At 25.7% G+C, this 21,684-nt stretch overlaps 3 protein-coding genes across 9 annotated transcripts; 1 reads left to right on the plus strand and 2 right to left on the minus strand.

Annotated features, from left to right (window-relative positions):
• Positions 1–1,766: 1,766 nt before the first annotated feature.
• LOC100163841 (E3 ubiquitin-protein ligase RMND5A) lies at positions 1,767–8,880 on the plus strand. 6 transcript variants are annotated; one of them, XM_029487946.1, is made up of 13 exons: positions 1,767–1,923; positions 2,087–2,189; positions 2,296–2,376; positions 2,520–2,679; positions 3,450–3,580; positions 3,649–3,786; positions 3,961–4,098; positions 4,555–4,731; positions 4,826–4,958; positions 5,017–5,182; positions 7,482–7,584; positions 7,661–7,812; positions 7,888–8,880. In XM_029487946.1, the coding sequence occupies exons 4-13, from the start codon at positions 2,529–2,531 to the stop codon at positions 7,949–7,951; spliced, it is 1,353 nt and encodes a 450-aa protein (XP_029343806.1). In that variant the 5' UTR covers positions 1,767–1,923; positions 2,087–2,189; positions 2,296–2,376; positions 2,520–2,528; the 3' UTR covers positions 7,952–8,880. The 6 variants fall into 6 exon arrangements, with proteins under 6 accessions (XP_029343806.1, XP_008186389.1, XP_016662652.1 ...); XM_008188167.3 differs by having other exon boundaries at positions 2,087–2,376; XM_016807163.2 differs by having other exon boundaries at positions 1,775–2,189.
• LOC100167913 (transmembrane emp24 domain-containing protein bai) lies at positions 8,797–13,376 on the minus strand. 2 transcript variants are annotated; one of them, XM_003246721.4, is made up of 6 exons: positions 11,903–13,376; positions 11,209–11,329; positions 11,123–11,128; positions 10,449–10,519; positions 9,606–9,732; positions 8,797–9,536 (listed from the first exon to the last, which is right to left on the minus strand). In XM_003246721.4, the coding sequence occupies exons 1-6, from the start codon at positions 12,077–12,079 to the stop codon at positions 9,415–9,417; spliced, it is 624 nt and encodes a 207-aa protein (XP_003246769.1). In that variant the 5' UTR covers positions 12,080–13,376; the 3' UTR covers positions 8,797–9,414. The 2 variants fall into 2 exon arrangements, with proteins under 2 accessions (XP_003246769.1, XP_001947884.1); XM_001947849.5 differs by lacking the exon at positions 11,123–11,128 and having other exon boundaries at positions 11,903–12,743.
• Positions 13,377–14,147: 771 nt separating this feature from the next.
• LOC100570162 lies at positions 14,148–16,271 on the minus strand. The gene is made up of 2 exons (XM_003246720.4): positions 15,996–16,271; positions 14,148–15,894 (listed from the first exon to the last, which is right to left on the minus strand). The coding sequence occupies exon 2, from the start codon at positions 15,760–15,762 to the stop codon at positions 15,058–15,060; it is 705 nt and encodes a 234-aa protein (XP_003246768.1). The 5' UTR covers positions 15,763–15,894; positions 15,996–16,271; the 3' UTR covers positions 14,148–15,057.
• Between the last annotated feature and the right edge of the window lie 5,413 nt (positions 16,272–21,684).

Here is a 21,684-nt window from a genome sequence, read left to right on the forward strand (position 1 = left end):
ATGCCAAAGATAGTAATATGACACAGCCTTACCTCCATAGACCTATATACAGGATGCAACAAGAAAAACCTGATTTATGAAACTAATAAAAACCAAGCTAAGACATAATATACCTATTATAGGTAATATATCGAAAAACATTTTTTATTTAGAAATTGTATACTACACATCATGTCTTTTTATATCAATCATTTTCAAATTATTCTATTAATTAACTAGGTACTGTCTATTACCTATATAACTTAGGTGGCGGCCCTCATTTTCGATACACTGATCGAGTCACTCAATTCTGGTGCTTTAAGGCTTTTTTCATAAGGATTAAAGAGGATGAAAGCACACTATATTTTTTTTCTTTCTCTGACTCACGCGCACATAGAAAGTTTTACAATAATAATTCACAATAATAATTATTATCATAATAATTTCTAAAATTAGAGTAAAATTACCTCAAATTTACATCTCAGAGAGAGAAAACAAATACCTAGTGCGCTGACATCTTCTTATGACAAAATTAATCAAAATCTCAAAATTTGAAAATTATTTTGTTTGTTTTAACTATAGTTAAAAAATAAAAATGCATAAAATTTTAAATTTAAACAAATAATAAAAATTTTAGTTATTTTGTCGTAATTTAAAAATATTATTCGTGGCCTGAGGGTATACTTGAAACTTTTAAAGTTATTATTTTATACACATATGACTTTTTAAATTCAATGTTTTTGGAAAAAATAATTAATGTAGGTATATTGTATACTATTGTATAATAATAATAATAATAATTAATAATATATAAATAATTTTTTTTTATCCCTTCTTATTGCATCTAGATCACTAGATAACCAAATTCATTTATTAACAGGCCTGCTAAAATATTAAACCAAAATTGAAATAAAAATAATTTTAAAATTTTAAAATTTTAAAAAAGTTGAATTTACATTTGCTAAAAATATAACGTTTGTATAATTTATTAGGTACCTATGAATGAATATTTTCCATTTATTATTGTCAATTACCTACGTTCTTAATCATCAAGGGCAATAATACCTACATCATCTAAATATAAATTAGGTACATTAGATGCCTATAAGATATAATATTCTATAAACTTAAAAGAAAAAGTTTAAATTCTAGTCCGACAATAATTTTTTTTATGGACCTTGGTAAAAAAAGGTTCGTCACCAGTCACCATTGATCTAGATTCTAGAGTATTAGAGGAACACTATTGTAAATGTCAAGTTAATACGTGTATCTATTGTTGCTTATGAGAAATATAGCGATGAGTGAGTAGGTTTTTGACTTTTATATTAGGAATATATTATGGATTAAAAAAATGTTTTTAAAATGTTCAATATAAATTATTTTACTGTGCGTATTATGGATTAAGCTTCCTGTCGATATAAAATATGAATCACAGACTTCTATGGAAGCTATTGTGTAATAAATTACTACTAATGTACCTCCACGGCTACACCCATGATTAAAATAATAAAAATATTATTTACTTATTATTATAAATTATTAATATTATGATAATTTACTACAATATTATATTATTATTATATATAATATTGTGTATAATGCTATTACCATTACTTATAAAATATTTAATATTATTTATTATTCAATGTTATTACGTGTTATTTCAACTATGCCTCCTCCGCCCGAGGACGTCCCGACCCCAACGACAACCGTATCAAGTGAAATCTTTTTGCCGCACTCTGTATAATAATCATAGAAAGGTCTATGATAATAATACACTAAATTATGCGTGCCACCATAGATAACAGCATCGGACAAACAACAATGGCATTGGTATTCAGCCATGGATTCGTATAATCGTACGCTATCGTTGGCCTGCTTGTCCGTGAAGCCATGGAAATATTGATGAAAACATTAAAAACCATAACAGTTATCGTCTAACGGGTATAATACATTTTGTTCTGCCGAACGCTATACGGACGGGCGCCGGCGGGTTTGTCTACTGTCGTCTGCCAATTATTGCTTTAATCGCTGATTTAATGTGCTTATAATTATTATTAATTAGATAAATAGTATTGTACTATTCTATTGTATTCTGTTTATTCAGCTCGTCGAACAGATAATACCTGTTATTTTTTAACGCAGTACTAGCGTAATCCGAATAGAAGAAAGGAAAACGGTTGAATATTTCAGTAGAGATCTCCGTTTATGTACGTTTCATTTCGCGTCAAACATTGTAATCGCAATCATCAAATATCTCGAAACATAATAGTGAATGACAATTTTCTCGTTTAATCTGTTTTAACACTTCAGCAGATGATTGTCTCGCTCTACTAAAGTGTATAAAGTATACCGTTAAAACAATATTCATATTCGGACACTGTATTCAGAATCAAGGTACCCATTTGTAATTGTGTAACTTATATACTAAATTAAACAAAATATAATTTTAAGCCTGCGCCTATATATTAAAATAGTAAAAAACCGATAATCTCCTTGATTTTATAATTTCTACATATTAACTACATCAATAATTAAAGGTTCTAGAAATGGATGCGTGCTTAGCCGTTGATCGTGAGGTTGACAAAGTATTGTCAAAATTTGAAGATATGAGTAAAAGCTATAATGTTGTTTTGCAGCAATTGATTGATAATCTGGAAATTATACAAAATGATTGGCAGAATAATGCTATTAAAGACGGTAAGATTTTAACCATCAGTAGTATTTTACAATTAATAATTTCAGATAAAATAAACAAATGTAGTGTTTACTTAAATAAATAGGTATTTTTTTTTTTATTTTATCAAATTAACTAGTTTTTACATTATTTTGATCAGCATAAATGTTGTATACATTCAATATAATATGAAAATATTCTGTATATTATAATCATGTTTTATATTCATGATAGAATAATTTTATTTTAATGAGTTACATATTTTTTAAATTTAATTTCCTAAATCAGTATAATTATCTATTCATCTACAATTTCGACAGAATAGATAATTATTTATAAGTAATTACTTAACACTACTTATTAATACATATTTTTGTACTAAGCACATATGAACATTTTACAATTTAACATATTGAATTTGTAACCAGATACAATATATTGTATACTTGTAACTAAATACAATATATTATATATTTTTAACTAAAATAAATATAATATAATTATTTCATAAAAGTCCCATGAATAAAAAAAGTTTTGCCATATTGATTTATCATTTTTAAATTTAAAGTTCTTTAGTATAACAAACAAAATAATGTTTGAATATAGGTACTTAAAAAATATGAACATCATCCATCAATAAATTGTATGGGTAAATTAAATAAAAAATAAATCTCAAATAATTACATCCAAGAGAAAAATCATGGACAAACTTATCATTGTGTTTAACAAACCACATTACCTGTTTAGCAATAAATGCTGTTATAATGTATTTTTAATCTTATTTCTTTTTCAGAAAATAAAGAGTCATCAATTAACGAAATATCAAATTTAATTCATAAATCAAAAGAAAAAACACAACAATTAGCTATTGAACACCGAGAACTACATAGTACTGTATCAAAAGTGGGAAAAGCAATTGACAGAGTATGATATTCAATTCAATTTAGATTAATATATAGTTAATATTAAATTAATATTTATTTTATTTACAGAATTTCGTATCAGATTTTAACGCAACTTGTAAAGAAGATATTTTTGATGATCCCAAAAATGTCACATTACTTAACTATATCATCTGTCAACATTTTTATAGACAAGGCAACTTGGATATTGCTGATGAACTTGTAATGGTTAGTTAATTTAAAATCATAATTATATTGATACTTATTTTTAGGTAAGTTACTTTGAAAATCTAACTTTGTTAATAATTTTTTTTTGCAAATTAAAGAATAAATTCTTTATTGTATTACAAAAAGTATTACTTCAAATTATTAACAAATAATAATTTTATTTATTTTTTATAGGAATCTGGAATAGTCATTGAACCTAGCATAAGAGAACCATTTGCCAAGTTGAAACACATCAAAGAGTCATTAGTTAACAAAAATATTTACCCAGCCTTAGAATGGGCAAAAGAAAATCGGGCAGTGCTAGATACTCAGGTAAATACTAAATATACAATATTGTAATTAAATAAATATATTATTGATTAAATATTGGTTTAAATATATAACTTAGGTTTGTAAAAATGGGTACCATAAATGTAATATCATACTTATATGCATCAATTGTAAATTGTGATAATTATTTTATTAAATTTAATTTTCTAATATAATGTAAATAATAGATTAAAATATTTTTAAAAAATTTAACAAAAAATTATGTTGGAATGCCTTATTTTTACTTTGGAGTTGAAACAATTTTTTTCATTATTAATTGTTCAGTAAACTAAGGAAATATTTGTATTCATCTATTTGTTACTCAATATTTGAAAGTCTAAGAAACAAATAAAAGTATATTACATAGAACAACCTGTTTAATAACCTCTTCTACAATGCTATAATTTAATATTGACTGTAATATAATAATATAAACAATTTTTTTTGGTTTCATTTTAGATGTATCCTCCATACCCATTGGTTAAAAGGATTTCATCGGCTTCAAATTTGCCTATTCGTATTCCATATCATGCAAAAAGAACCAAATTTTCTGGTGGCATAATGAAACCAAGGCCAAAGACAAAAAAAATTAAAAGAATGGAATTGGCAAAGAAAATATTACAACAATTTTATAAGGTTTGTAACGAAATAAAATAATAATATTATAATCAATGATAAAAAATTTAAATTTAATAATTTAATTTTAATATACTTGGTTTTATTGTTGTAGAGTTCTGCTCTTGAGTTTAAGCTTCACCAGCTTGCGTTTTTAGAAATTATTCAAAAAGGTGTAGAACATCAAACTGAAGCTGTTGCATATGCCCGAGCTAATTTTAGTCAATTTGTTGACAGATATGAAAAAGGTTATTAAATTAAACCTATTTTACAAGAAAAATATGTATTAATTTTTTTTTTCAATAGAAATTCAAATTATGATGGGTATGCTGTTATTTATTCCACAAGGAATCAATAAATCCCCGTACTCGGATATGGTTCAAGAAAATATGTGGGACGAAGTTATTGAATTATTTACTAGGGATGCTTGTACTTTACTTGGATTAAGTTTTGATAGCTTACTGAATGTCAGGTACAATATATATTTAAATTAAATAATTGTATTATCTAGAACAATAATTTAGAACTGTGGCTTAGAATGTGTTAAACTAAATGCAAAAGTATGTGTTTGATTATCGGGTTTAAATAATAAAAGTGTTAAAATGGTTGTGTTTAATAACTAAAAATATTTAGTGTTATAATTGAAATAATAAAGATTTTATTTAGTAATTAAATTTACATTTACATTTTTTAGAAATAATTTGCATTGATTAAATTTTGTTATATTAAAATATTACTCCCTACATTTTGCATTAAGCAATTACTAAATTTTATCATATTGATAATTTTTATTTTTTAAATAATATATTTAATTTAATTATATTCATTGATGTTTAATTAACAGAATCTTTTTGATTCATTATTATAAATTTATTTAAACATCTAAAATATAAAATTTGGTTACTGACTCTATACATTGAATTGTTAAGCTTATGATATTGATTTATATTTGACTGTTCGATGAAATTATATTTTACGAATCGAGTATATGACCTTAGAAGTTAGAAATTATTATTAACAAATATTAAAAAAAAAAAGAAAAAAATAACACAAGAATCTTAGAATCTGATATTTAAAACTTCAAGAATTTGACCAGCTTTAAATAACTGAAAAAATACTTGTAATATTCTGTTATTTATAAGTTAATTATTGATTGTTTATAGCAGTGGTCTCAAATTCAAATTTTGAACAGTAATAATTAATGAATTCAACATTTATTTCCTTTATTGTTAATTATAATATAACTGTATTTAACACTGTATTACAAAGATGTAAATATTGATTTTTTGTTAAAAAATAATTTATTTTTATTTTAAAAATATTTGAGGAAATTGATATTTCTTACGGGTCATTTGTTTGAGACTACTGTCTCATGAAATATAGTAAGGTAAATAAAATATATTAAAACTTCTGCTATCAGAATAAATATTTTTTTAACAGTCAACTAACATACTAAGTATGTATTTGCGTAAATATTTTTTTTAATGAAGTAATTTGTTAAATATCCTAAATATTACCTAAGTGTATTGATATTAGCTTACATTTTTTTTTAGTCATTGATCAATAGACATTTCAACTTTCCCAATGAATTTCTAAATGACATTTTAATTAATACAACCTAGTATTGTCCATTCATCGAAATGTTATCATAAAAACCATTTTAATTGTAAAATCAACACACTCTAAAACAGTATTTCTTAAATTGTGTTCCGCAGAAGCCTGGGGCTCTGCGAAACTTGAGTGTTTTTTTAAAACATTCAAGAAAATTACTTTAAAAAATCTAACTAAGATATATTCTCATTTTGATTATTTTTAATTGTATGTTAACTCACTCACCTCTCATCCATAGTCAAAACTAGGGGTCAGGCCATTCAGTATTTGTAATTAGAATTTATCTTATACTTATCATTTGGCCTGTACTAATAAAATTGTCTAGTTTTGCTTCTCATAGAATAATCAGTTTTAATATTTGATCGATATAATTGACTCTTGAACTCTAGCAAGATAAATTTTGTGGTTGATAACGTACAATTAATTATAACTTAATTGTGAAACGGAATTCTCAGTTTAAATATATTTTTGTTGATTATAATCTTTGTTGAATGTGAATGTTACATTAAAACTATTGAAACAAAGTAGGTGTGCCAACGATAAATGTGGACATTTAAAGCTTCCAATGATAAAAAAAAAAAAAAACATTAAAAAACACTTCCCAGTCTGTATTGGTGTTTGTGCTTCTTCTCATTTTATTTACTTATATGAATGTTTTGCATTTTAAAATCGGGTATTTCGTATTTTAAATTTTTTGAGTAGGTTACTTTGTTTTTTATGTACATTTGAATAACTAACAATAATTAACTTATTTTATTTTATTATATAAATGATTAGGTTACTGAATTTTATATTTCTGATTTTGTATTACCTAACTTGACCCAGGAACATTTTTTTTACTTGACAAATGGTGCTACTGGTGTATTCTTATTTTAAAATTTTATCTGCCTTAAGTGGGGCGTATGTCCATACATACACATTTTTTTGGTGCAGTACCTTTTCAATAATATTATATATATTTGTCTCCTATTATATACTTAGGCAGAGTAATTGGTTCAGCAAAAAAGGGCTTGGGTATATATAAAATATATATATAAATTATTAAAAGATATAATTATTAGATAAGATTTCATATTTATACTATAATCATAATGTATCAACAAACAAATATAGATATAATATATATAAAAAAATCACTAACAATTATTTAAATTTTTAAGTGTTAATGCTGGTTGTGCAGCCCTCCCTGCACTTTTAAATATCAAACATGTAATGACACAGAGGAAAGTAAACGATATTTGGAAAGGAAAAGATGAGTTGCCTGTAAGTAAATTTATTTATACGTAATAAGTTATTTAATTGTTGTATGGTAATAATAAATATATGCCTTGTTATTTAGATTGAAATTGATTTAGACTCGGAGCATAGATATCATTCAATGTTTGCATGTCCAATTCTCAGACAACAAAGTTCAGATACCAATCCTCCTATGAGACTTATTTGTGGCCATATTATATCCAAAGATGCTTTACAGAAATTAGGAATAACTAAGTAAGATCAATTATTTCTTTAAACATAAGCATAGCATAATAGTATATGTAATGGTTATTTAAATTGTTGTTTTAGATTAAAGTGCCCATATTGCCCAATGGAACAAAGTACATCAGAAGCTAAACACATATGTTTTTAGGCATATTTACCACCAATCATTCTATTAAAATTATACACCTATAATTATCTCTATAAATGTGTGGATTAAAACTGAAGGATATACTTTTCAACTTAATAATTATTTAATTTTGAAATACTCAACAGAAAAAATAGCATTACATATTATTGAAAAGTTTTTATAAAAATAAGTAGACAACATAACTTTCTGATAATATTATACTTATACTATGTGCGCATAAAGTTAATTAAGTTAATTTTATATCTCTTTATACTGTATAATTTAATATAAGCGCAAACATTTTTTTATTTATAATATCCCTAAAAATAATATTTTTGTTCCTATAAAAATATATTTTAATTAACATGTTGAGTGCCTTGTAGTAACTGATATGCATTGCCCTTTTAGCAGTGTCAAATTGGCCCGAAAATATGTTGACGTCCGGCTCCCAGGCAATGCTAAAATTAACCAATGAATAACCACAAACAGATAAGGAAGCATTGCCTCCTACTCAAGTGAATTATAATAACCGTAAAGATACCTATACAACTTGTCGACACAGTCATGGGGGCAATGTCATAAATGTTGACCGAGGCACTCTGCGTGTTAAAGTCATGTTATAATGTTTGTTGGAAATTTCTTTACATATTTAAAATTCAGCCATCGTATTACAATATAATAAGTGAATTATTTTTATTCTTTAATTATTATTTATTTTGTATGTTTCATGTTACATAAGTAACTAATAGTGTATCATTTAAATATAAACCACAGTGAGGGTGAAAGTTAAAATAAAATTATATTTCTATAAGCTTGGAAATCATATCAAATACTATTTTTTTTTTATAATATTATCAATCTCAATATTTTCAGATTAATTTAATGTATTAAAAACACTTAAAACATGTATTTTGTTTAAACACCACAGTAATACAAGTTTATTGACAAAATATGTGTATCAATGAATATTTTATTATCATAATAGTGAATACAATTGAAAATATATTATTAACATAATAGTATTTTAAACGATTACATTAAAAACAGTCGATTTACTTGAGTATTATAGAAAAAGACTAGAAATAACAATGTGATGGTACTTAAATATTTAGGTTTTATCTCATTAATGTTATACTTTGGTAGGTCCATTCCATAGTTTTATCCATTTTTGGATTTAAACAAAACATAAAATTATTAGTTATTTGTGGCATAAGCCAATCAATAGTTTCATCATTTACTGTTTGTTAGTGTAATATTTTTTTCAGTCAAAAGTCAAGATATATTAAACTAAAATTAATTAGGAAAAATGAGATTTGGACAGAACTATGAATGGATTCAAAATCCTGAAATCAATATTTACAATATGTGGTAAAACTACTTTTAATGAATTACATGATAAATGTATTTAAAATTGGCACTTATGTGCAAACATTATGACAGTCAAATGTATTATAAATTTTTATTCTTCTGATGTCATTAAAATCTTATTCGATTAATTTTTTTGCTTTGAAGTAACGCCTCAAGTAAAAGACTTGCCAAGTTGCCAACACAATTACACAAATCATACTGAACAAACTAAAATAGAGGACTCTCTTGTTTGTAGATTCTGAAATAAATAAAATTATAAATTTAAAAATACATATCTCATATTATGTACCTATTAATAACTAAATACCATTTGTATTGCGCATTTCATCAGCACGCTTTTTCATATCTTTGAATCCTAGTACAATGGCTTCTGAAAAGTCTTCCAGTCGCTTTAGATCCATCTCGAGAGGTTTCAATTTAAAAGCTTCAGCAATCTATCAACACAGTTAATTAATAAAGACAACCATATACATTATACTAGAAAAATAATTAAGAAATTGAAACTAAAAAAAAAAATATGGCAATAAATTGTGTTGGTAGTTTTTAAAAACTAAGCAATTTTATGAAGTTACACAAAAATATTAAATAATAATATAATAGAAGTTTTCCCTCTATAAAATCTAAAGGTGAATCAATATAATACTAGAATTAATGAAAGAATAATATAAATCTATAATCAAATTCAGATCTGTTGTTCCTAATGCAGATCAATAGTTTTTGATCAAAAGGCGTCCAATTTTTCACACATACTTCAGACTCAGACGAGTAAGAATATTTTCATCCTGGATATCAACCAAGTGTTGACTTACACATATATTTTTATATTTTATTCGTTTATATATATAGTTGCAATTGGTTTGAAGATATAAAATAGTGATATTAATGAAGGGAAATAATTGTCTGTATTGTTTTAAATAATTATTTAGTAACTGTCATGGAAACTTAAAATAAGTATAGCCGATAAATCCACCAAAACTATGTAACGGGACAAGATTGTCAAAAGTTCACTCTCAAGTGACAATTCTGACAGGTGCGACTAAAGGAAAGAACATCCTCATCCCGAAAACTTAAACGATAGATAAATATATTAACTTTAAATTGGTTGGAATCAGGTAATACAGCTGGTTATATTATATAACAAAAAACTTACTCCTTCGTAGCTTTTAGCTTCTACTCCTGTTTTTATATCCACAAAAACCTCTTGTATAGCACCTTGATGATCTATAAATTATAGAACTAACTATTAGGAATCTACAATTTATCTGATAAAATAACATGATTGCATTTGTTAAGAGGATATCAGCGCACTTTGTTTTCTCCCTTTGGCCCACACGCAACATAGACAAAACGCATTTATGCAGAATCATTTTTTCTATGTTTTTAAGTAATCTTAGGGTAAAATTATCCAAAAAAGATAGAAAATAATATTTTTGAGGGAATGACATATCGATTTGTCTGTACCTAGACATCTCAAAACAATTTAAACATAATTTACATAATTTACACAAATGTACAACAGTTTTTTGTTTATTTTAAAAGTCAAATACAAAGCCAAATAACAATAAAATATAAAATTGATATGTCATTCTCTCAAAAATATTATTTTCTATCTTTTTTTGTAATGGGTGATTTTACTCTAAGATTTCTTAAAAACATAGAAAAAATGATTCTGCGTTAATGCGGTTTGTCTATGTTGCGCAAGGGCCAGAGAGAGAAAACAAATAGTGCACCGACATCCTCTTAAGTAACTGTATATTTATACAGCATAAAATGTTAAGTGTAGAGCCATTGTTTTTATCGATTGAGTTACAAGTTATAACTTACATTCATCTAAAAAATATAAAACAAAAAAAAATTATTTTAATTCATTTAACTCTATCATTTAAATGTTTTATTTTGTTCATACTTACTATTTGAAGTTTTTGAAGAAAAACATATTTCAAATATATCATAATTTTCTACACTAAAAGTAAACTTTCCAGAACTTATATCTTCTTTCTGTGACAATATATGATTTTTTGAATCTTTAACCTATGAATAATATAAATATGTATCTATTTTATTTATCAAACATTAAATAATACCTAATACCTATTTGCGTTAATAAATCTAAGAGGAGATAGTTTGTATGTAAGTTTGATTTGTAACAAATGTATAACTTAATAATAGATAGAATTAAAACTTAGATGCTTACAAATTAATACCTATATATTATTTGTATACAGCAATTAAAGAAATAGCTTTTTTTTATATAATTTTACAATGGTTGGGACGATTAGGGTGATAATTAGTAAATATTAGTTGGTATAAATGTGTGAATTGAGCTACCTAAATGATTGGATTATACCTAATTAGTTATTAAAAGAGGTACATTATAATTTTGTACTTAATAATTATAGGTAGGTAAGTCATTAAATTAAAACAAGTTATTCTATGTTTTTTTACTACACATTTAAATTAATTAATTAAGTAATTCAGTAAAATTAAAATTGTTTGCTACCGAAATATGTTAAATATAATATATATGTATAAATATGTATTAAACATTTAAATAAAACGACTCGAATCAATAAGGTGCCTAGTTGATTATTTAAATATACTTACAACATAATCTACTTGCTGATTGTCAACCTGAGTTACTTCATATTCACCCTTTACCAATACATTTTCCCTGAGTTCTTCTCTGAGACATTTTCGACTGTTGGGTTGCATATTCCATCTTATGCAGTTCCCAATTGAGAGTATAGATAAAGAAATCGTCAAATGTACTATAAAGTTCATTGTAACAAATTAATTGTTGAAATACGTATTAATACGTAATACAAATTATACAAAAGCGTGAACGATAATAATTTTTTACACAATATACGAGTTGTCAAACAATCATAGAACTAAGAAAATCGGTTTTTAATCTAAGTACTTCCGGCACTAACAACTAGACGAGAAATCGAATATAAATTCCAGTACGAAGCATTGAAAGCTAATCCGCCATTTATAAATACATAGACATTAAGCAAACATCGCAGACATATAATAGAATATGCAATAAACAAACTTAAATTATTTTTTTATTGGTATAATATAATGTAGGTGTAATAAAAATTAAATACTCAATACAAGCATAACATTATACCACAATTACATGTGATTATAACAATATAATATTACAAAAAAATAAATGTATTTAAAAAAAGTTAATACATTTTGTAATTTTTGTATAACGTGTATATTGATAAGATAAATACCGCAGCGGCAACATATTACATTTTATCTATGAGCGGCAACGATAGTAACATGAGTATATGACTACCCTGAAGTTGTGGACAACAAATGAAAACATGCGAATGAAATGAGATACGTTTTTCGCGTTATTTTCTTTTCTGGTTATTCGGGCCCACTACAACTACAGCACACTCGACTAACAACTCCACGGAACATCGGGTCACTAAAAAAAAATTAAGAAAGAATTGAAAGGCTACAACTGTGTCACCATGTAAAATGCGTTCATGTTCATGATGTAGCTGTCTGGCTGTCGTAACTTAATATAATATTGTCAATTGTTATAGATATTTCACATTTATAGTTTATACGAGCACAGAAATATTGATGTAAGCTAACATTTTGTTCTACACAATTAAATTTGTTCAAATTTCGAGTTAATGCCACTAGGTACGAAACATTGCATTTTTTCATTACACATTTTTTTTAACCTCCAAACATAAGACGTATTAATGTCGACTACCATTACCTTAGCCACCTAATAAAGAATCCAAATATATGCTATTGTAAAAAAGTAGCTGTGAAGAAAAAAATATAAAGTAATTAATTAATTACGATTATAATCAGGGGTTAAATTGGGAAAAATTTCCAGAGGGACTAATGTCTCCATATAGTTTTAAGCGTTCCATATATAATTTTATGTATAATGTCTAATGTATAAAATCCTAATTTGTAAAAGGGGACGCTTTTCAACCACCGTCAGAGTTAGGGGTACTGAGTCCTACTGCGTCCCCCCTCACTTTAACCACTGATTATAATAGTAAATAATTAAAATAAAAATACTGATTTTGGTGATTATAATGAACTATGTTTGTCAACAAGTTTTGTTTGTTTTTTTTTTTTTTTGAGATGTTAAAAGATTACCAATATAAGTGTTTACCTAAAAGATAGTTATAAGAAAAAAATATTTAGTTCTTGTGAATTGAATCTATACCAATTATTTCAATTAAAAGTATTAATGCATATTTTACTTAAGTTTAGAGGAGAAACTAGCTAACCAAAATTAATGATTTGAGTATCAACATTTTCAGAAAAAAGCTTTACCAGAATCCATTAAAAAATATAGTGATTGCCATTTAAAAAAATTAAGTTGATTTTGCTATTGGTATAGTATTTAAAATTTTGAAATTGTATAAAAGAATTGCATGTGTTTTTAAAATTCCATATCATCTATAATCATTAAAAAAACCCTGCGTACAAGATACACCCTGTATAATGCCATCAACCAAATAATGATTTAAAATGTGTAGCTTACCATTCTAAACACAGGTGACCAATGCCATATCTTTACAGTGTTTTGCTACCAGTACATATTTAACAACTAACCATAACTATTATCTTACCTATCTATTAATTTCATTGTACAAAATTTTAAAATGTTTTATTAATTCAATACAAATTAAAAAACACTCCATAATATAGTCGTGGGTTGATATTAAGAATTATCCATAGACACTAGTTTGATTTTAAAATACTTATTGTACACTAAAATAATGATCATGAATCAAAATTTTTCTAGTGCCTGGTCCTTAATATTTACAGATTTAAAATACAATGTCAAAGAAACAAATAAAAATCAATTACAGTTTATTTAATATATTATAATATTGTAACAGATTAGTTCATAAAAGCTCGTACACCATACATGATCATAGGCGTGCGCAGACTTTTGCTTCCGGGGGTGCACACTAAAAATTAGGCCCCATAATAATTTTGAAAACAATTATAGATACAGACAAATATTTTAAAGATGTACTAAAAATATTTATTTTATTTTATTATTCATTCTAATAAATATTACATAAGGATATACGATCAATATGATAATCGACGTTTAAAAAGAACAACATTTTTGAATTCGTCAGCAATTTCATTAATTTAATTTACACTTAATTAATAATTAGGGACATTGTCGTTTACGGTGAAGTGTCCGGGGGGTGCCCAGGCACCCCCAGTGCGCACGCCTATGTACATGATCATTCATAAATTCAAGATGACCTTGTATTGTTTTTTTACAATCATCTCTGCTTAATAACCATGACAAATGGAATGAAATGAAAACAATATTTCATATACAAGTTTATATTATTTCAATAAGTTTTTGATTTGGTTTATAGTATTATAGTAGTATAAAGAACATTTATAGCGATCAAATATAACATTATTAATGACTTGTTTATAAATTTAGCACAAATAATTTGAAATCAATATATATATATTTTAAAAATACGAGTATTTAAAATAATGATGAACCTGTAGATTGAATATTACATAAAAAGTTTGTTTATTTATTTTAGTATTAAAAATCCATTTGAGTTCTCATCTTCACAACAATTTTATTAGGTAACAATAATAAGTACTTAAAAATAAAAAAATATGTAAGGAATTAAAAAATAAATTTTATACTCAATAATCAGGCTTGGTTCACTTACTTATAATATACAAGTTTAAACTAAATATTTTTAACAATAAAACAATTTTCATTTTGTGGTAAGCTCTCTTGTATAGGGATGAGGCAACAGTGATGTAATTCCATTTATAATTGCCATTGGCTTACGTTGAACACATACTTTTTGAGACCAAGTACTACACAATAGAGCCAGCTTACCATAAATAGTTTGAGCCATCTCATCTGTTTCAATATTATTTTCACATACATAAACGGTATCAAAATAAAATGTTGGTGAACAGAAAATATTAAATGTCTTTTTGTCTAGTGGTTCGATAATCGGTAAACAGTCATCTCTGTTATAAGTCATGATAACTCTAAATATACAATCTTTATGAAGATTCCTTAATTTACCAATATATTTTAACAAAGGGCCGAAATCATATGCAGCAACTTCTTCATGTTTATCATTTTGAGCCATTATAAATGATAATTTTTCAATTATAACATTAATATTTGTTGTAAAATCCATAACTAGATTAAATGAGTGTGGGGTTAATAGACAAATACCAAAAGAGTTATTTTGGAACCGATTCTTTTGTAATGCAAAAAATCTGTATGCCCTTCGAATTATTGCCACACTAGACATTGGATCTATATTAGTAGGACTGAAATCAATGTCAGTTTTAGACAATGCATAAGAATCCATAACAAACAATATTTTCTCATTTGGTAGATTTTTAAACTCTATGGGAGTTTTTGTCAAATTTTTTGATAGTGCGTTTGCATAAGACATTGTAAAAACAAATTAACAATATATTTGAATTTACCAATGAAAACTTTTCAATGATATTTTTGAGTCCAATTTCAATTAGTTCTGGAACTTTTATGTGTCAAAAGATCCAGGTTGAATAACATCAATGAAATCCTAGAACAGAATTTAATTTGTATTAGTATACGGTATTATGAAACACAAGTACACAACACAAACTGCAATAACAAATCGATTTAATCTTATAAAAAGCATACCTAAATAATTTTCAAGTGCAATAACAATTATTATTCGTGTCGACGACTAAAAGTGGTATACTAAATATATTTTGTAGGCGTCAAAAGGTAAAAAATCTACACTATCAATTAATAATATTGTAAGTTTATGAGTATTAAATTGTATTGGCATTCCCGTGCCAAAAATCGATAGACTAGACAAGATGTTAAACACCAACCACAAATAATAGTGTAAATTTACGAAATGAATTATTAATTATTATATTATAGTATATCACAGAATACAAAATAATGTTATTGTAAAAAATTATTATCACTAAATATTTTGTGGTTACCATTGTGGATTGATATCAACGACTTGTTATCAGTCCCCCTCGGTGATTAATGGTTACCTCAAAATCGTTTACAAAATAATCGGATGTTCTCGGCCCTAAAAGATATTAATATATAATATTATATACAGTGTATCATTGTACACGGGGTTTTTTAACTCTATGGATCGATGACATAGCATTTCATTAGGTTAGGTTATAATTTGCCAATTTTCATGATTTTAATGAATTTTATCAACATTTTAACTTCGGACGCTCATAAAAAATGATTGTGGTTTTACGCTCAACTTTTTTTTTAATATCCACTAACAACAACTTACGAGGAACCTTGTATTACATTTTCAAGTTTCTTGACCAAGCGTCAAGCAAACATTTTTTATCAATATTAATTTTTAAAAAAACTAATAATAATCGAAATTTTCATATGGCTATAATGACTATAAATAACTTTACCATGACTACATGAGTCAAAATATTTTGAAAATTGTATGGTGTAGTTATAGAAAATTTTAATATAAACACTCAGTGAATATTTCATGAATTTACGGTAATTTTTTTAAGAGTTACAGCAAAAACAAAATCGATTTTGTCAAAAACCGATTTTGGGTACAAATTCTCGTTTTTCCTTGATTTTTTTTTTGGTTTTTCCAGGCGCTTTTGAATACTACTGGGAAATAGGAATTTTAAATTTTGACCTCCCCAATGCACCAACTAGATTCCCATAGGAAAAGACAGTGTTTGTCAAGTTCCTTATAAAAAGGAATTCGTTCCGTTCCTCGTTCTTTTTTTAAAAAAAGGAATTCGTTCTATTCCTTGTTCCTTAAAAAAAAAAAGAATTCGTTCCTTTGTCGTTCCATTAGAAAATGAACGAGTTCCTTTTTTAGTTCCAAATAAAATAAAAATTCTTATTTAATCATTAATGTTTTTTTTTTTTCGTTTTATGCATACCTACTTCTTTAATTTTTATTTATAATATATAACTACAAGTAAGTACATATTTTATATGTTTATGTAATATATTATTATATATTTTGAGATTTTCTTCAAAATTAAATTTTTGGCTAATTAGCAATATACATTATACACATTAAAAAATATATTTTAAATTAAATATTTACATACTTATCTGTGTAAATTATTGGAACTAGAAAGGAACGAACAATTTTGTCATTTTTCCTTAAAAAAAAAGAACTAGTTCATTTTCTCGTTTTTTTTTATAAAAAGGAATTCGTTCCAGGAATCCGTTCCTTTTGAAATTCGTGCCTTCCAAACACTGGAAAAAGATACTGAAGTTGGAAAGCATTATTTCGAATACATAATATTATATTATACATTACATTATATTATAATGTGCAGACACTAATTTAAAAAATTTTAAAAACAAATCATTGTTTAAAATCAGTAGATTCATCGGAGCGCTCAGAATCTAAAATATATCGAAATATTTTATCCTATTTATTAGTAAAAATTATTAAATACCAAAGTGCAGATTGTAATGATAATTTGAATTAATCATTGGTAGGTAACAATTATTCTGACAAACAACAGTGCCTATAGGTAGGTAACGTGTACGGTGTATCATCGTGTATTATGATAATATTATCTACATCGTGGGTACCTATCAGTGACATGACGTAGGACTTTATTTGAGGCACGTGCCTCAGCTTAAAGGGTGGTGGGTGTCCTGGAGACAAGGGGCATTTCACATAATATAGTAAATAATTTATTAAGTACACACTAAGACTAAGCCAATCATTCTACTCAGTTACCATTTACGTAAATACGTAATTATTTGTATATAATAGTGTCTATAATAATAACTGATATAAATTATTGTGCCTTATAAGTTAATGAAGTTCGCCACGCTACTGGTGGGTACTGGGTATAATATACTAAATTCAATTCTCATGTCAAAAATATTAAATAAAGCAAAGCCCGACCGGCGTTTAACTTAATCTTAAATTGTATTATAATCATACTATGTCTGATTTCATAGTATTCAAATATTATTATCGTATAGCTCTTTAATAAAGTTGATTCCAATTTCCAATAATAAAACTAATAATAATATACGCCACTCGGAATCAAACTACCTACCCATAGGCTTTTGGCAGTCTTGTAAAGTATTCGAATAAAAGTATTTTAATACTTTTTTTGTATTCGAATACTATTTTAAATACTTTTTTTTTAAAAAGTATTCAAATACGTATTCTGAATACTTTTATTTGTATTTTTTATTCATTAAAAAAATACTTTTTTCCGATCCAGAAAAATAGTTTTATCATGAACATGATGAACATTAATTTTATTCTTTGAACAAAATATAATATTGGCCCATGATATGATTATTTTTATATGTGGTCAAAATTTATAAATAACTTATGATTACGATGTATTTTTCATAATTAATTAATAAATGTTAATATTACAAAACATTCAAAACTGACAAAAATTAGTTGTGAAAAAAAGTATTCTAATAGTATTCGAATACTTTTTAAAGTATTTGTATATGTATTCTGAATATATTTTTTAAGAACTATTCGAATACGTATTCTGAATACCTTAGTTCTCATTTATTCGAATATGTATTTCGAATACAAAATAAAAGTATTCTTTACAAGACTGGCCTTTGGCTATGAGACTTCAAAGTTTAAACAGACTATTGCCGACTATTGAGTATGGGCCGTGACCGATGCATATAATAGAGACATAAGCTCGGTGTTAAGTGTATTGTTTTTTTTACCTACTTACTACTTAAATATATTTTATCTATACTGAAATTAAATGTCTGACTCATAATTCTGTATAGTACCTACTATTATACTACTACGCTACTGTCTACTACTGAGTACTGTGTACGCATAACGTAGGTATTTCAAATCATTTTTAGTGATATACTATTATGTGGAGTGTAGACAATTTAAATTTATTACACATGCAGACATAAGTCGCAAGTACACAACCACGAAAATAATCTCCAAGTATATGCACTTAAACACCATAAAAAAAATAATATTATAATATTACGTATCTTCACACGACGCTGACATAATGTACATGTATAGTGCGCTCTTGAGGCCGGAATGTCACCGGTTCTATTTGACACAATCTGTAGGTAAATTTTTTTGGAACATCGATGTTTTAGATTCTGAGTGGAACGATGAATGTATTGATTTTACAATGATGTGTGTTTTTTTTTTATTTTTTTTTTTATTTTTTATTTTTTTTTGTGTCTGTCATCACGTTTTAGGACAGTAAAAGTGCTTGGATTTTCTTCAACAGTACCTTTTCTGATAGGAAAGTGAATCTAGTTGGTACTTTGGGGGGTCAAAAGTAAAATTTTTCCAATAGTTTTCAAAAGCGCCGTGAAAAACAAAAGAAAAATTAAGGAAAAACGGGAATTTTTACGCAAAATCTGTTTTCGAGAAAATCGATTTTGGTTTTTGGTGTAACTTTAAAAAAAATGACCGTAGATATATGAAATTTTGACTGAATGTTTATCTTAGCATTTTCTATACACCATAACATTTTCAAAATATTTTGATTTATTTTGAGCTCTTTACGGACATTTTCATTTTCCATTTTTTTTTAGTTTTTTTTCTAAAAATATCAATAAAATTTTATTTGTTGGATAAAAAAGCTTGAAAATTTAATAGAAGGCTCCTAGTATATTGTTTCAAAGGCAGATGAAAAATATTAAAAATCGTTAGTCACAGTTTTTTTTTATAAGCATTTAAAGTTCAAAAAATGACAAAATATGGAAAAATCACGATAATTTGCAAATTATTTCGAGTTAGAAATTCATAAAAATTTTTCTTTTTAAATCTAAGATATGAAAATGTAATACAAGATTCCTTATAAGATTATCTACCTTTATCAAACAAAAAATATCTATAAGAAAGTCAAATTAAATTTTTATGATCGTTTGAAATTCAAATTTTTACAACATTGGATATTCACTCGATTTCTCATGTAGCGATTTCCTTATTTTGTTGTAATTCAAAAACGAATAACTGCAGATACATGAAAATTTTACTGAATGTTTATATTAGCATTTCCTATACACCATAAAATTTTGAAAATAATTTGATTCTTTTTGAGCTGTGTACAGACATGGTCAGTTTTCAATTTTTTTAGTTTTTTTTTCTATAAATATCAATAAAGTTTTATCTGTTGGGCCAAAAAGTGTATAAATTTAATACAAAGCTCCTGATATATTGTTACAATATCAGTTGAAAAATATTAAAAATACATAGGCACAATTTTTTTTTATAAGCATTTAAATATCAAATTTTGACAAATTTATCAAATTTTAATTTGAAAAATTATTTTTGTAGTTAAAAATTTATAAAATGTTCAAATTTTGTATCTAAGGATTGAAAATTTAAAACAAGATTCCACGTAAGTAGTTAATTCTGTTACCAAAAAATCTAAAAAATACACAAGCACAGTTTATTTTTATAGTCATTTTAAGCTAAAATTTGAACGAAATTACATATTAAAAAACCTGGAATAACTATATTTTAGTTGTTTTGTTGTGATTGTATAAATGTATAATATTATTCGTGGGTACTTGAAACTTCTAAAGTATACATTTATGTATCTATGATAGTACCACGGTTTATTGTTGATGTATGACGCGTTACCTAATGGATATTGTGATATGAATAATTTGGAATTTATTATAGATACCTATTACAAGTCAATTTTTTTTTAATACCATAGATAAGTATATTTATGTCTAATACCTAGACTGATATACCGTCTCCACTCAGAATCGTTTTTCTTATACAGTGATATTATATCATTTAATTCAAATTTATTACTAGGTATCCATTATACAGTGACCCACTTGTAACCTACTGTACAGCAGAGCGACATCCACTTACCCACCTTTTTAATAATGAATTATGTTAATACATTGTACATCACTTTATTATTATACGGTTACAATTTTTAATTTCAACACAACCAGATGTGAATACACAGATGTTTTCCCAAATATATGTGCAATGTGCATATTATAATATATAAACATATAAAAACATTTAAAATATTTTCTTGCATAAAAACAGGTGGCCAATAAAAACTTTACAGGGAATTTTAAATTTTAAAAACTTTCATAGGTTTTTAAATAAATATAAGACATTTTCTAAACTATAGATGTGTTACAATGAATATTGCATGATATTACTTATATATTATTCAGTTTTTTCACTATCCCAAAAAGTTTTCAAATAAAAATCATGAATCATAAAACAAATCATACTCAAAATCAAAAAACAAATTCTAATTAAATAAATAATTTATTTATCGGGATATTCGAAAAAGGCTCGATAACTGAAAACTAAAATTTTTTAGGAAACACAAAAAACTGA

Source organism: Acyrthosiphon pisum, chromosome X, assembly GCF_005508785.2.
Source record: "Acyrthosiphon pisum isolate AL4f chromosome X, pea_aphid_22Mar2018_4r6ur, whole genome shotgun sequence".
NCBI lineage: Eukaryota > Metazoa > Arthropoda > Insecta > Hemiptera > Aphididae > Acyrthosiphon > Acyrthosiphon pisum.